The 15,170-nt window shown below is 43.5% G+C and overlaps 1 protein-coding gene across 1 annotated transcript; it reads left to right on the top strand.

The window, feature by feature from the left end:
* The first annotated feature begins 218 nt into the window (after positions 1–218).
* On the top strand, positions 219–2,440 carry tcap (titin-cap (telethonin)). The gene is made up of 2 exons (XM_053443400.1): positions 219–1,014; positions 1,141–2,440. The coding sequence occupies exons 1-2, from the start codon at positions 866–868 to the stop codon at positions 1,529–1,531; spliced, it is 540 nt and encodes a 179-aa protein (XP_053299375.1). The 5' UTR covers positions 219–865; the 3' UTR covers positions 1,532–2,440.
* Positions 2,441–15,170: the final 12,730 nt, after the last annotated feature.

Genomic DNA, 15,170 nt, shown 5'->3' with positions numbered 1-15,170 from the left:
TGGCCTGCGTGGCACTCTTGTCGCCGAGGTAATGAATCACCGGGGACGGAGTTCTCGCAGCTACTGTGAGGCGGCTCACTGTATCGGCATTTAATGAGGGGGTTTGATGTTGTCACAAAGCACAGCTGTCGTAAAATGAACCATTTAATAGGCATAACAAGTCAGCAGGGTGTGGTGAAGCCAGCACATGAAGTTCTCCTTCCAGATTTTTTCCCTCCAAGTGAGTGACATTCCTGATCCGTAACCTACCTATTCAATCCAAAGGCCTGACATATCTTTTTGTGTATGAGCAGCTGCATCACTCTGTTTGCTTTCCAAATTATCGAGGTGTTACCCGCTGCCTCATATACATCAAGTCTGAGACCTTATCAAGATTCCTCTCGGACCAAAGACCGAGTCTGTTGTCTGTGTCTGTCCACATTCGTGTATAATCCTGTATACTCCGGGGGTCTCTGTGACACTCGCCCCCTTCCGACACACAGTGATCACAGCTGAAGTGGAAAATGTTGGGCTGAGTCATCACGGAGGGTGACTGGGTGAACAATCTGAGAATCAAGGGATTTCCAGTCCAATTACCTTTAACCCCATCTGAGAGTGGCTTCCAGCTCACAGGGATTTAGACACGGGGCACTCGGTGTCGCATGTCAGCGCACGCTGATTGTAGAGTGACAACACGGATCAGAAATAGCAGCAGAGCATTTATAAAAGCCGCCGTCTGACCCGGGCCAAGGCAGACGACACAAAGAGAGGCAGTGGGAGCCAGGAGATACAGCCAGCTGAAGCATCCCTGTTGTCAGACACGAGGCCAGAGCTTGGGACTGATCAACAACGACCTACTGGGAAAGGTACATCTGAGACAGAGAAGATGCCGATCACTTCCATCCTGGAGAAGCGTAATGGTGTGGTGGTGGCAGCCGAGCTGACCTGCAGCGTACGGGAGGATAACAAGGCTCAGAGGGAGACCTACAGCGCTGACTGGAACAGCATCAGTCAAAAAACTCAACCTCAGGAAAGGTGAGACCCTCAGACAAAACCAAAGGTCCCTATGATTTGGTGTGATTGTCTTGGTATAACTATTCTCATATGAGCAGGAAATTAGTCTGATTGAGTCTAACTTCAACTGTTCTCTGATTCCTTCAGGCAGACGATGGACATGAATGACAGATCTCGCAGGGAGACTCTGTCCCGGCAGTGGCAGGCCCGTTCCCTGACACAGATTTGCCCCTCGGGTGTCTTCCGGGTGGGCACCGTGGAAATAGGGGTGAGGGAGCACCAGCTGCTGCCCAAGAGAAAAACCCTCCCCTTGCCCATTTTCACCCCGGCAGAGCTGGGAGTCCGGCTCGGACGCGGAGCCCCACACACAGAGGAGGACCTGCAGCCCCTCCCCAAACCAGACGGATTCTGTCCCGGCAAGAGGACTGTGGACGAAATCACAAGAGATCTGCCCCCAGTCAAGCCGAGCCTCATGGAGTTCTCCAAATTGCCCAAAGCCCTGGGTCGCTCCATGTCCGTGGAGACTCAGAGAGGGTGAAGAGACCACAGGGGACAAAACAGAGAAAGAGATGATGATAGGGAGAAGTGTGACAAATGGAGGAGGATAGTCTTTGGGCAGAGCGAGTCAGGAAGGACTAGATGTATATAGATTTATCTCTAGTGACATTCATCATAAAACCTTCATACTGTAGATTTTGGTTGAGCTGAGTCTGTGTCTCTTGGTGAGCACAGCATCAGATAAATGTCACGCTTTGTCAATGATGTAATTTGGTGGTGAGCGGTATTAGGAATGGTTGTGTGAAGGTATTGGCTTTGTGAGGGAGAGTCCGGGTGTGTGTTCTCAGCTGTGCCATGGGCTATTGTGTGCCCGTGCTGGCCGGCTGGGCACACACACTGACCTCTCACTGGATTCACCGTGGCCCGACCTTTAATCATGCTGCATGCACTTCCTTTAGTATTGAAACGTGCATATATCCTGACAAGGTAAATGAAAGTGCTCTAGTGGTCACCTGACTGATGGGTTATTCCCGTAATAGGAGGTGAAGTCACGCAATGAAGAAAGTGACAGAGGCAAAAGGCAGAGGAAGGTAATAAACTGTAAAAAGAGGGATGGAAGAAAAGGAAGAGAGAATCGGAGGGACGAGGGCTCGGAGAGGATGCCACCGTCAGGCCTCCGGAAGCTCTCGACAGTCACTGAGAGATCACACACTGTGGCTGTACGTACGTGTGTGAGTGTGTGAGACACCTCTAATGAAGAGGACGCACATTACAAATAACCTGCTCCTCACTGTGTAGTAACACCTGTATTAATATCTGCTTTGTTAGCTGAGTGGCAGCTCTTTCGTATCCAATAGGAACAGACACTGTAGTGAATGAATTTGAAATGTGTGCGATGATGTTGAATTGTTTGTCCTAGTTTTTTGTTATTTTTTACAAATAAAAGTTATATTGCACAACACTTTGTTTTTTCTGTCTAAGATGCAACTTTGATTAAGCTTTGATTAACAAAGAAACAAAAAAATGATGACTGCCTTAAAAAGAGAGATGTGGGCACAGGAAAATGGGAATCGACAGAGATATGATACGATATGATACGGTACAATAATACATTATGGTGGGCTGCAGTATGATACGATACAATATGATACAATAAAATACAATATGATAGCCTACAACATTACACAATATGATATGGTAGCTTACGATACGAAAAAGTTGCCTATAATACAATATGATAGACCTACAACACGATATTATACAATATGATGCTATAAAATACAATAAGATGTGATGGGATTAGGATACAACACAACATATTAGAATACATGAATAATTAAATAATATGATACAATACGATGTGATTCGATGGGCTACAATCCAATATATCAGAATTATAAATCATTTCTATAGTAATCATAAACAAGGCTACAATGTGCTTTGCAAAATACTTGAATTAAACAACACAGATCAAAAACAAAATAGGAAAGATAATATGTAAACAAATATTAAAAACAAACAACAACCGTTAAAGCTCTAAATCAGGCATTAAAGGCTTTCCTATCAAATGATGTTTTAAGCAATGATTTAAAAACAGGTTAAGTACTGGCAGCTCTACTCTCCATATGAGTTCCAGAGACTCAGGATCCTGATGTCAAAACCGGCTCACTCTTGGTTACCAGCCCTAACTTAGGAAACACTAACAAACAGTAATATACTGATTAAAATACTTTAAGAATACTTATCAATAAAGAAAATATTGCTTTTTAGGTAGGGAAGCGATGGGGAAAATGCCAGATATGCTGATATAGATAGCTGGGGATCTGTCTCCTGTAATATGGATACTGTCCCAGCGTCATCCACATGCTGCACAAACCCCTCATCAACACTTTCCATCCCTCATTTAGCTTTCATGGTCCCCAGTGTTTGTCTTCAACACAGGGCACACTGTTCCATTAGCAGTGTGCAGAGCTTCACATCATCGCACTCTCTAAATCTCAATTGACTCCAGCCTAAATGATCCCTTATTACTTCTGCCGTCAGCTGCCCGTCTCTCGTCCATCCTCACAATCATGTTTGTCTCTTAAACCCACTCTGACCTATTGTGCCTCTGCCTCTCCTCTCAGCGGCGGCGTGAGTTGGCTGGATATTAATAGCTGGGTAAACACTGGCATTGCCCCGGGGATAGAGGAGGGCCAGCCGCATTGGCACGTTCTTCTCGTTTGAACTCTTAATCCTGGTGTTCTATCAGAGATTTGGCTGCGCTGCCTTCTCTCCCTATCTCTAAAGTTACCCTCCCACACTGCTGCTGGAGCAACAATGTGCCCGTTGCCCCCGCACTGTCACGTTATAATCCACTTCTCAAACTCCAAATAACACTTCAAACCCTGAAACTATTTTCAGTGGAGGCCAAGGGAATGTGGGTTTTGAGCTGTTGACTGTTGTCAAAGGCAAATCGACGTAAATGACATTGAAATTCTTTCCAGAGGCTCAGCTGTCGCAGCTGCATCTCGCTCACTGTATTGTCCCGTTTGGAAAATGCCACCCACCAATCTTCAACTGCAAGTTAATGCAATCCTTATGACAGTGGGTCGCAAATTGTACATTAGGCACAAGAAAAACACACAATATACTCAACTGTTTTTCTTACTTTCTAAATATTCAATTTAATTCATGCATTGCTATTTTTCCACGCACGTTTCCACATCTTCTTGCTTCTACTGCCGTCACCTGCAGGGATCGGGTGGTGAGCCGCCTCTTATTATAGTATAGTATCTGTCGCAGTGCGTTTAATGATAAGGTCATACACTGTTACATAAAAATAGATCTTAGTGTGTTGTCATATGCTTGCTATGTTGCTCACAGTGGTATGTGCTTTGCCAACATCAGCACTATAGCAGACAGAGTCACTGTGAGTGCTCGACTATACATCTTGAGGTCTATTTGCCATCCCAATTAGAATCAGTTGCTGCTCCCTGCTGGATAATTCAGGAAATGCATGTTGAGTAATTTGAATTTACTTTTTCTTTTTTACTTAAAGGTTCAGTGTGTTAGATTTAGGTGAAAGGGATCTATTGGCAGAAATTTAATGTAATTTAATCCTATTGATGTAATTGTTTGTAATTATCTATGTTGTTTTATTTACCCTAGAATGAGCCTTATCTATTTAAGTACTTTCTATTTTAAATCTGGAGCGGGTCCTCTCAACGGAAGCCGCCATGTTTTTCTTTACAGTCGTCCAAACCGGACAAACAAAACTTTCTGAGTTTTTTTCGACAACTGAAGGCTACCCCAGATTCTCTCTCATGTTTGGATGGGGAGGTAGCCTGGATGCCAGACGAACTTAGCCCCGCCCACAACAATTTGGTCGGGCAGTTCGGTCTGGAGTCGCTCCATTGGGAAAAAATTATGGGGCGTGTTTCAACTGACCAGGAAGTAAAATTCCTCTTCGCTCAATTGGATAGACCTACAACCAATCAGAGCAACGTAGTATGTGAAGTATGCTAAGCAACGCATTGTGAGTTATTTACCGGGTTCACACCGGACACTTCAGCGCAGCGCCAAGCCTTAAATAACAGCTGGCTCCCATCCACTCCCATGTTAAAACTTTGTGCCGGTCACACCGGAGGCTGAAGCACCGCGAGGCAGCCTTTGCGGTGTGACTGGCACAAAGCCGTGCAGCGATCTACTGGATCAACGGGTGATATTATTAGCGCTGCCCGGCGGTTCAGCGTCGCTTCAGTGTCCGTTGTGAACAGCCAAGCGCCGGGGCGATAGGGATTAGCGCGGTGCTTTGGCGTCGCCTCCACGTTCTGTGTTCCTCTTTCAAAATGAATGCGCTGTCGATGTCTTCTAAAACAGACTCAATGGCAGCATCTACACATCTCAGCTCGCCAGCGGCAGGCAGGTTTGTTGAAAACGAATTCAACCCGAGGGCACAGTGATGACGTGGTTGATTACGTTACCTGTCAATCATCGTATAAAGCCCGCCCTGACAATCTGATTGGCCCGGTCCGGCCATAATTTTTTCCCAATGGAGCGACTCCAGACCGAACTGCCCGACCAAATTGTTGTGGGCGGGGCTAAGTTCGTCTGGCATCCAGGCTAATGGGGAGGGTGAGTCGGGGAGGTATTCAGCTGCAACATATACCTTCACCACTAGATGTCACTAAATTCTACACACTGAGCCTTTCAAAGACAGCTAATTTTAATCAGCATTAGTGTTATTATATTTTGAGGAAAGGTCCAACTCCAGGTGGATTTTTTCCTTGAAGATGCTCATTATGAACCTTTTTGATGATTGGATGAACAACCACGCTCTCCTCGTCTCTGCTTCTGCCTCAGCAGCACTGTTGTTCTCTATGAAAAGATACAGAAAAATAAAATATAATACAGACTTGAGGAATCTGATGAAGTCATCTCTTCAGCCAATAGATGCCCCTGCTGCTGTCACGATTGACACAACATCACTTAGCTGTTGTGTGCATGTTGCCATGCGTTTACCTGTAGCAGGGTAACGTTGACTCCCCCAGTCCCACTGGGGCTCGGTGGAGGAGTAGGAAGATGAGCAGTTGGCCTGATAACACCACATTCACAAATATTACTACTGTAGTGATTTTGTAAAGTTGAAATCCTTTTTGCAGTGAAGGAACACAAAGTCCTTCTCTGAATTCAGGTCTCATACTTTGGGAGAAAAGAGCTTAGTTGCATAGATTCCTTGGGGCTGTGTGTTCTTTCTCCAAAAAGGTGAGAACAGGTCCTTCAAGCTCTTCAGCCCAGTAGCAGTGAAGCATCCCCTCATTTGCCTCCGTGAATGTACCTAAATATCTCCTCAAAACAGTTTCAGGTGAACTGTGCTGACCGTGGATGTGGTATTATGAAAGTATTATGGAGACATCTGCTTCCTTACTTAAGTTAAGTTAACTTCAAGTACGGCAAGAATAATACTTTTCCATTCAGTCATCACATCGATAAGTACATAAAGATAAGATAAGATACATTTATTTATCCCAAACACATGCACAGACACACTCATGCAGGTAGGGAAATTTAACCTTTGCTTTGAACCCATCTGGTGCAGGACACACAGAGCAGTGAGCAGCCATGTACGGCGCAGGGGGAGCAGATGTTGGGGGAGTCAGGTGCCTTGCTCAGGGGCACTAGACAGGGTAGAGAGAATCCTCTTGGATTTTTGGACACATCAATCCAGGTTCGTCTTTTTGTTGTTTCTCTGTGGAGTTGAACCAGAGACGAACCAGAGACCTTTTCTGCCCATAGTCCAAGTTTCTGCCACTAGTCCACCGCCTCTCCAAAAAGCAGACCTGCTAACAACGATCCCGGAGGCTCAAATGACGAACATTGTCAAAACATATATCAATAGGTTTGACATAAGATTGACATAATACAACAATGCAACCAACATTTCACACAGCTTCGCTTTAGATAAAGTCCTGTCACTTGAATCTATGGAGAAACCATAGCTTCAATCTGCTTCACACAGTGGGGCCTACAGTAGGTATATGAAACCCTTCTTCTGGCTTAAACATTTTAGTCTCTGCTGTAAAACTACGCACCATCCGGTTAGTGACACTCTCAGCTCACTCTCATTGGTTACTGTCTGAGACGATTATTGTAAAAATCAAACATTGTTTGATATTTGCGATTGGAGATCGCGAAGCCTCCGACTCGATCAGTAACATTGATATAATTTTTTCCAAACCCCTCACACTTCAGCACCGACAGGCCTCCAGTCGGGGAACCCCCCCATGAATATCGAAAAGGGACGAATCTGGGCAAAAATCTGCCTGATGATCCTCTAGTGAGCAGCAACTTCATTATTTCAAAAGGGATGATACACTCAAACTTGTTTTTTACCTTAACAGCATGACAACTTTTATCTTTTGTTTTACTTCTTTTATTCTAAGTAAACTTCCAAACATATTCTAATCAAATTTCAGGTTATTTCCTAACCAAACTGACCCTGACCCTTGGTACCCCCCTCAGGGCCCGGCAGAGGGTCGGCGTATCCCCACGACCTGAGAGCCGACATGGACGTATTGTTCATGATGACCTGGTGCATCCGGGCTTTCGGGATCATCATCAGCTCCACAGGGTCTGTGTGTGAGAAAATCAAACACAGCAATATCCCCCTAATTGTCTTAGCTCCTCCATCAGCCTGCTATTCAGCCCTCTTCCCCGCTGGGTGACGAGGTGATTAACTTGCATTGTGTCGAAATGAGGGGGTGAATGAGGTGCCAAGATTCATTTTCGCTTCTCCTTGTCACTCAGGTTTTTTCGCCTCATTTGGCAATGACTCATCTGGCTAAACTATTAAACTCCTTCCAAGCAATATCCTGTAAATATGCCTCCTGATGAGAGTCTATTAAATCCCACTGTCATTTTAAAGCTTATTTAATACATGAATTCATATTCGTCACCCTGAAAATGCATTAAATGAATTCCAGATGACATTAACAGCAACTCTGGGAGCCAGTTGTTTGTCAGCTGATGCAACAATAAGTAATTCGGCAAACTTTCTGATATTTCACCATCTTGCAGAGGGGAAGTATGTCTCATGAATGATATAGCGATAATGTCTGTGAACTATTCATGTGAAGAGCATGTGACTCAGTGACACATGTGATGGCTGGTTGGGCCGGATAAGCCGGGCCCTTATCGCTCAGATGGACAACATGTTTTAAAAATAGCATGGATGAAAAATTTTGAAAATGTGTATTTGCAAAGTTTTCTCACTGGATTTAAAAATCTTTTAGTGATTGTGTTGTTGTATTTCAGCACGTGTTCACAGTGACAGCCCCATATTAATAAACCCAGAATTTTAACTCGGCTAACGAGATAAACAAATTCACACTGCCAGTCTATTTTATGTGGATCTGCACCAAATTGCACGCACTCATAAAACATGCTTTATCGAGATCTATGAATCATTCTAAGTAATCATCGAAAATGTCGAGGAATGCAACGCCAATTTCTCACAATGTTAAAGTAAAACAAACAAATCCTGGATCTGCCCCCTGATTCAGATCTGCCCCAAAATGTGACTGTTTCCTTCCTCATGTACTTCATCCTTCCCCGGAGTTTCTTGGTATTCCGTTCTGCTGACAAACAAACAGACAAGCAAATACAGATGAAAACCTGATCTCCTTGGCAGAAGTAACAGTTACAGTTACTATATTTTGCTTTCAATTCTAAGAGATGTTTGGACTTCGTGGTAAAGCTGTTTTTAGTGCACACAAATTAGGAATGAAAATAAAAAATGGATAGACTTCGGGAAAGTGAACCAGTATTCACCTTTACCAGTCACAGTAACTTATGCAATCCTCAAATTACCAGATCTCAGTGTCATGAAATGGGTCTAACTCTGTCTCAAATTTGCAACTCAAATGTAAAGTTGCTTCAGGCAGCCGAGAGCATGTGCAAAAACCACAAGATAGAGTCAATTCAGTTTGAGTCAGAGCACTGGATTGTGACACTATCGCTGGGCTCAGGCAGTCATTATATCTGCTTCCTAAAATCCAGGCGGACGGTAACATTCTTTTGACACTTTGGGAACACGATGTACATGTAGCTCAAGTTAATGGTGGCTGGTCACAAATAGAGGTTGCTTTGAATCTCTGAACTCAGACTCACTAAACCTCATTCTAAGTAAGTGAATGATGACTTTGGAGGCAATAAACAGGTCTGACTAAACCCTGCTGCAGCACACGGGCATTAATCAACTCACAAACCCATGTCCAAGCTCCAGAGTAAGCCATAAATAATATATCTGAGTGCTTCCTAGCGAGCTGGTAATGTGACAGGCAGACGGGAACAACTGTGAGTGGGGGGAAATTCTTGAGATGTAGTTTGTGTGTGGTGACAGTCTGCCATACCTTCCTTGACGGGACCGCCAGGCCTAATGGAGGGAGCGCAGCCAGGGGGCATCATGGTCACCGGGAGCTGCTGCAGGATGGTGGTGGGCTGCTGAGGACACTGGGAGAGATGGGACCATAGTTAGACACTATATGCCTTGAGGCACAGGGACTGAGAATAGAATGTAGCATCTAACTTTACAGGAGGTGAAGCTCTACTCGAAAGGAATGGGGGACACAATGAGAGAACTAGAGAGGCACTAAGAGAGAGCAGAACTGTTCCACAATTAAACCACATTTAAATTAAGTAGATAAAAAAAGTCCCCTAAATATGATTTCCGAAAAATAACCGAAAATGTTGAACAACGCCCAATCTCACAGAAAGTGGAAAACATCCTAGATCTGCAAATCCGGATCAGCATCAAAGTTTGTGGTACCCTGACCTTACCTTTTTTTTATGTAATCCTGATAACACACAGACAAAATCACAGACATAAACCTAACCTCCTTCGTGGTGCTAATGATGCAATCCATATTAAAGCCATCACTCCTTCTAATAGCGGGGATTAAAGTGTGATGATGTAACACTCGAGGATAGCTTTTGTGTTTGAGCTGCACAAAGAGCGGTGGATTAATCGTCGGCAAGATAAAGAGTTTGGGAAGAACCCGCCACAGTCAGAGAATCCGAACGTTGCACACTTCACAGGAAATAACTGAAAAGTGTTTGGATCACAGGGCTGAAGGTGTGGATAAATATCTTCTGTCCACGCCATACGTTAGAGCTTCAGCTGATACTCGGTAAGTAATTATACCCTGATTGCAGAAGTGCGTACACAATAGCAGGTTGCCAAGGTGCCAAAACACAAGCGGTAGTCCGCATACACACAAACACACACACACACACCCACACAACACACACGTTCTCCGTCTGTGCACGCTACACTGACCCACAGAACGCAGTTTGTGTGATAAATACCACATTCGCAGCCGAGCAGCTCGTAACTCAGGGAACTAAAACTACGATACTATAAAAAGTAATCACCCACTTTGGACTTCTGTACGTTTTACTGCTTCTACAACAGTGAATCGATGTGTGTGTGTATTGAATAAATACATCTACAGTTTAAATAAAAACAGAGGCAGGTGTTGTGGATATAAATAGTTTAAAATGAGGTAAGACTTTATTGACTCAAGTATATGAGTCAGCAGCTAATTAACAACCAATTAAAAAAGAACCAATTATTGTGCTAATGAGATATTTCCCCCAGAACCAGACTGAATAAGATCAAACAAGTCATTTTCATTTAACGACCTAGCGTGGTAGAGTGTAAAGAAATATCTGCTTCTATTGATGTATGACGCATTACATGTGTCCGTGTTCCCTCGATGTTCTCAGTGCTATTCAAGTAGTCGTGGGTAAGAAAGAGAAGAACCACTGATGTTTTTCAATTCGAACAGAGGCTTTAAAAAAAAAAAAATCAAAGATCTATTAATCATTCAGTGAAAAAACAATTAACCAGGACTGCTACAAGAGGGTGAGACGTAAAGCTCCTCTGGTGATCTTCAGTCTAGGGATCCAAAAACTTTTGAGAATTTGATGGAATCAAGGGGTGTAACGGTTCCTGGTTTGAATCCCAGCTCGGCCGGGGGTCATTCTGTGTGGCGTGTGCATGATCTCCCCACGTAGACTGTCTGCGTGGGTTCTCCCCGGGCACGCCGCTCCTCCTACAGTCCAAAGACATGCAAATTAGGTGTTAGTTTAATTGGAGACTAATGAATAAATTAATTTTGGGGTCTTTGTATCTTGGCCCTTTGTTAAGCTGGCGACTTGTCCAGGGTGTACCCCCGTTTCTTTGCTGGGCCAGCTGGGTTTGGCTCCCCTGCAATCCTCAAGGACGTGATATAGAAAGAGGCGCTGTTAGAAAACAATACTGAACCCCCCCACCCCCCCCCAAAAAAAGAAAAGCAACCCTCATGAGCTACGTAGGCATTGTTCAAAAGCCCCAAATGAGCTATATAACCACTCTCTACCTTCTTTCTCTCTCCCTCACTCTGTCTCTCTCTCTCGCTCTCTCTCTCTCTCACACACACACACACACACACTGCGCAATATGCAACAGTCAAGAAACTCTTTCGTAAGACTCGTCAAGGATCGATGACACAAAACTTATTTTGGGGACTGAAATACACCCAGAGCTCTCTGACCCAGGCTGCCAGTGTGTCCAGAGTGTGACAGTTCACCTTCTGCTCTGCTTGTAGCGCCCGTACCGGAAAGTAAGCAAGACTGAGCCATGCAGTGCACAGAGAGAGGGTTGAAATAGAAAGGCTGCCCTTATAATTTTGCCAAAGATTTCATTTGTAACTTTTTCATCATCTTTGGTGCATTCTTCTTTATTGAAGGTCCAGTGTGTACGATTTAGGCTGAAAGGGATCTATTGGCAGAAATTTAATTTAAAATAATCCTGGTGGTGTTTTCAATCATCTAAATTGTAGGAATTGCTTTTTATCATTTGGGCCCTTTAAATTAATATTTATATTGAATGGTCCTCCAGAGAGAGGAAGAGGATTAGACTATGCAGAGAGGAGGCAAGGCCACGTCGTGGGCCCATCCAGGGGCTGCGCTCGAGAGGCCCTTCAGTTAGATCACTGAGGACATTGAAAGATGCCCTCCAAGAGGATGAGGATGACCAAGGATGAAGAGGTGAAACACACTGAAGCACTGAGACTGTGATCTGTGGGCACGGTCAAAAGGAGCCAAACGGAATATATATACAGTGCTGTGAAAAAGTATTTTCCCCCTTCCTGGTTTCTTATGTAATTGCATATTTGTCACAATTAAATGTTTCAGATCATTATTTTTTTTAATATATTAGACAAAGATAACCCGAGTAAATATAAATACCGTTTTTAAATGATGATTTCATTTATTAAGGGAAAAAAGCTATCCAAACCTACCTGGCCCTATGTGAAAAAGTCATTGCCCCCTAAACCTAATAACTGGTTGTGCTAGCCTTGCCGGCAACAACTGCAATCAAGCATTTGCGATAACTGGCAATGAGTCTTTCACATCGCTGTGGAGGAATGTTGGCCCACTCTTCTTTGCAGAATAGTTTTAATTCAGCCACATTGTCTTTTTTATTGTTGTATAAACGGCTTGTTTAAGGTCATGCCACAGCATCTCAATCTGATTCAAGTCCGGACTTTGACTAGGCCATTCCAAAACCTTCATTTTTGATTTTTTTAGCCATTCAGAGGTGGACTTGCTGGTGTGTTTCGGATCATTGTCCTGCTGCATAACCCAAGTGGGCTTGAGCTTGAGGTCACAAACTGATGGCCGGACATTGTCCTTCAGGATTTTCTGGTGGAGAGCAGAATTCATGGTCCATCAATTATGGCAAGTCGTCCAGGTCCTGAAGCTTCAAAGCAGCCCCAGAACATCACACTACCACCACCATGTTTGACTATTGGTATGATGTTGTTTTTAATGAAATGCTGTGTTGGTCAGCAGTGGCTTTCGCCTTGGAACTCTCCCATGGATGCCATTTTTGCCCAGTGTCTTTCTTATTGTTGAATCAGGAACACTGATGGTAACTGAGGCAAGTGAGGCCTGCAGTTCCTTAGATGTTGTTTTGGGGTCTTGTATGACCTCCTGGATGAGTCGTCGATGTGCTCTTGGAGTAATTTTGGTAGACCGGCCACTCCTGGGAAGGTTCACCTCTGTTCCAAGTCTTCTCCATATGTGGATTATGACTCTCACGGTGGTTCACTGAAGTCCAAAAGCCTTAGAGATGGCTTTGTAACCCTTTCCAGACTGATACATGTCGATTTCTTTGTGTCTCATCTGTTTTTTAATTTCTTTAGATCGTGGTATGATGTGTTGCTTTTTGAGATCTTTAACCTACTTCACTTTGTCAGACAGGTTCTATTTAAGTGATTTCTTTATTCAACAGGTCTGGCAGTAATCAGGCCTGGGTGTGGCTAGTGAAATTGAATTCAGCTTTCCAAAAAATTTTGAAACTCACAACTCATTCATGATGTATCATGGGGGGGCAATTACTTTTTCACATAAGGAAACCAGGTAGGTTTGGATAGCTTTTTTCCCTTAATAAATGAAATCATCATTTAAAAACTGCATTTTATATTTACTCGGGTTATCTTTGTCTAATATAAAAATCTGTTTAATGATCTGAAACATTTAAGTGTGACAAATATGCAAAAACATAAGAAACCATGCAGGGGGCAAATACTTTTTCACAGCACTATATATATATATATATATATATATATATCCTATTTTGTTTATCAGCATCTATTAGGTATCATATGCAGATTCTGTTCATTCAAGACAATACATCAAAATGTTCCATCTTGGTAAGTGAACACACACAAAGAGGAGGTGCTGCTTACATTTTGCAATGTGGCTCGGTGACATAATAAAATATGTATGTGCTGGCCAATGGCTGCACTATTGCAACAGGTGATTATATAGACTGCAGCCTTAATCAGCAGCCTGGAATTAAACACAGATGTTCAGATTAGCACCTTATTTACTATTTAGTATTAATCAGTAATTAAACAGTAAATACAAGGTTCATAGCATGACATTAATATACAAAAATATCTAAATTGTGGTTGCTTTATATACGTGTTTTGTGAAGTATACAAGTACAAGTTAATAAATGCATATATAAGTACACATAGTAAAACTCTGAATGTGTTGTGATAAGTCTTCAGTATTTGTAACTTCTAGACAGTAGATGGAAGACATGCCAGCTCCCCATAATCATTTTGATCGCCCCCCTGTGGATGGCTGCAATACAGGTCATATACCCTGCCTCATCCATGTTAATAGATTGGACATGGACCAACTTCAAAAGTCAAAGTACACATAAAATAAATATTATTCAAAGATGTTCTCTATCATTCTAGGTCAATTCACTTCACCCGACGTTATCATTTAATAACTGATTATACTGGTTGACACTGTAGAGCTCTTCAAGTGTATTAATAGATGATATTACTAAAACATTTGACACGTCTTAATCCATATTTCTATTTCTTCCCCCGTTGTTGACGGGAAACAGTATTGAGCTCCAGTTCTTTCCTGAGTGGGATTCAGAATCCTGGTATTAAATGGCTCCCAGTCTCCCCACAGGTCATTTTAAAAAGCATTCATTTTTAAAACGTGGTGTGGCCACAGGTGTGCGTTGGAGGAGCGCTCCGAAGGAGACGTTGCCAACGATGCTTGTATAATAGACGGTTGCAGCCCGAGAGCTCCGCCGTGGCAGACAACACTAATTAGCACGCGGTTTACATTCACTGTGCCTTCCAACTCTCCGCCCCTCCCCCCCCCCCACCACCACTCCCTGTCAGTGGAGAGGGGCCCCTCCGCACCCCCATCGCATCTCCAGCCCTGTAATTAAAACGCTGTAATCTGGGTGGATCGTCTCTATTTTTAAAAAAGCCCCCATGTCGTCGAATGGGCAACGTGACACAAAGGGAAGCATCAAGCAGAGAGAGAGGAGGCGGAGAAGGAGGAAGGTTGGGGGGGGGGCAGGAACAACCACAGCAGCAGGTGATGACCAACTCTGCCGTGAGAGATGAGGGGAACTAATAAGCTGTGTTTAATTAGCAGCATGGCACAAAGATAGATCTCATCCGGTTGTCGCTGCCCACACACCTCACATCATCTAATTTAGAGAAACACGTAGTTTTTATTTATAGAAGAAAAAAGAAAATGAGAGAAAAGTACTGTGCAAACAACAGCGAAGAAAATGAATTCACATCCCAAAGGGAAGCGTTTAATGA

The sequence above is a fragment of the Pleuronectes platessa genome, chromosome 16 (genome assembly GCF_947347685.1).
Source record: "Pleuronectes platessa chromosome 16, fPlePla1.1, whole genome shotgun sequence".
Taxonomy (NCBI): Eukaryota; Metazoa; Chordata; class Actinopteri; order Pleuronectiformes; family Pleuronectidae; genus Pleuronectes; species Pleuronectes platessa.
Note: the sequence above shows the minus strand (reverse complement) of the source record. Positions and strands in the feature narration are given on the sequence as shown.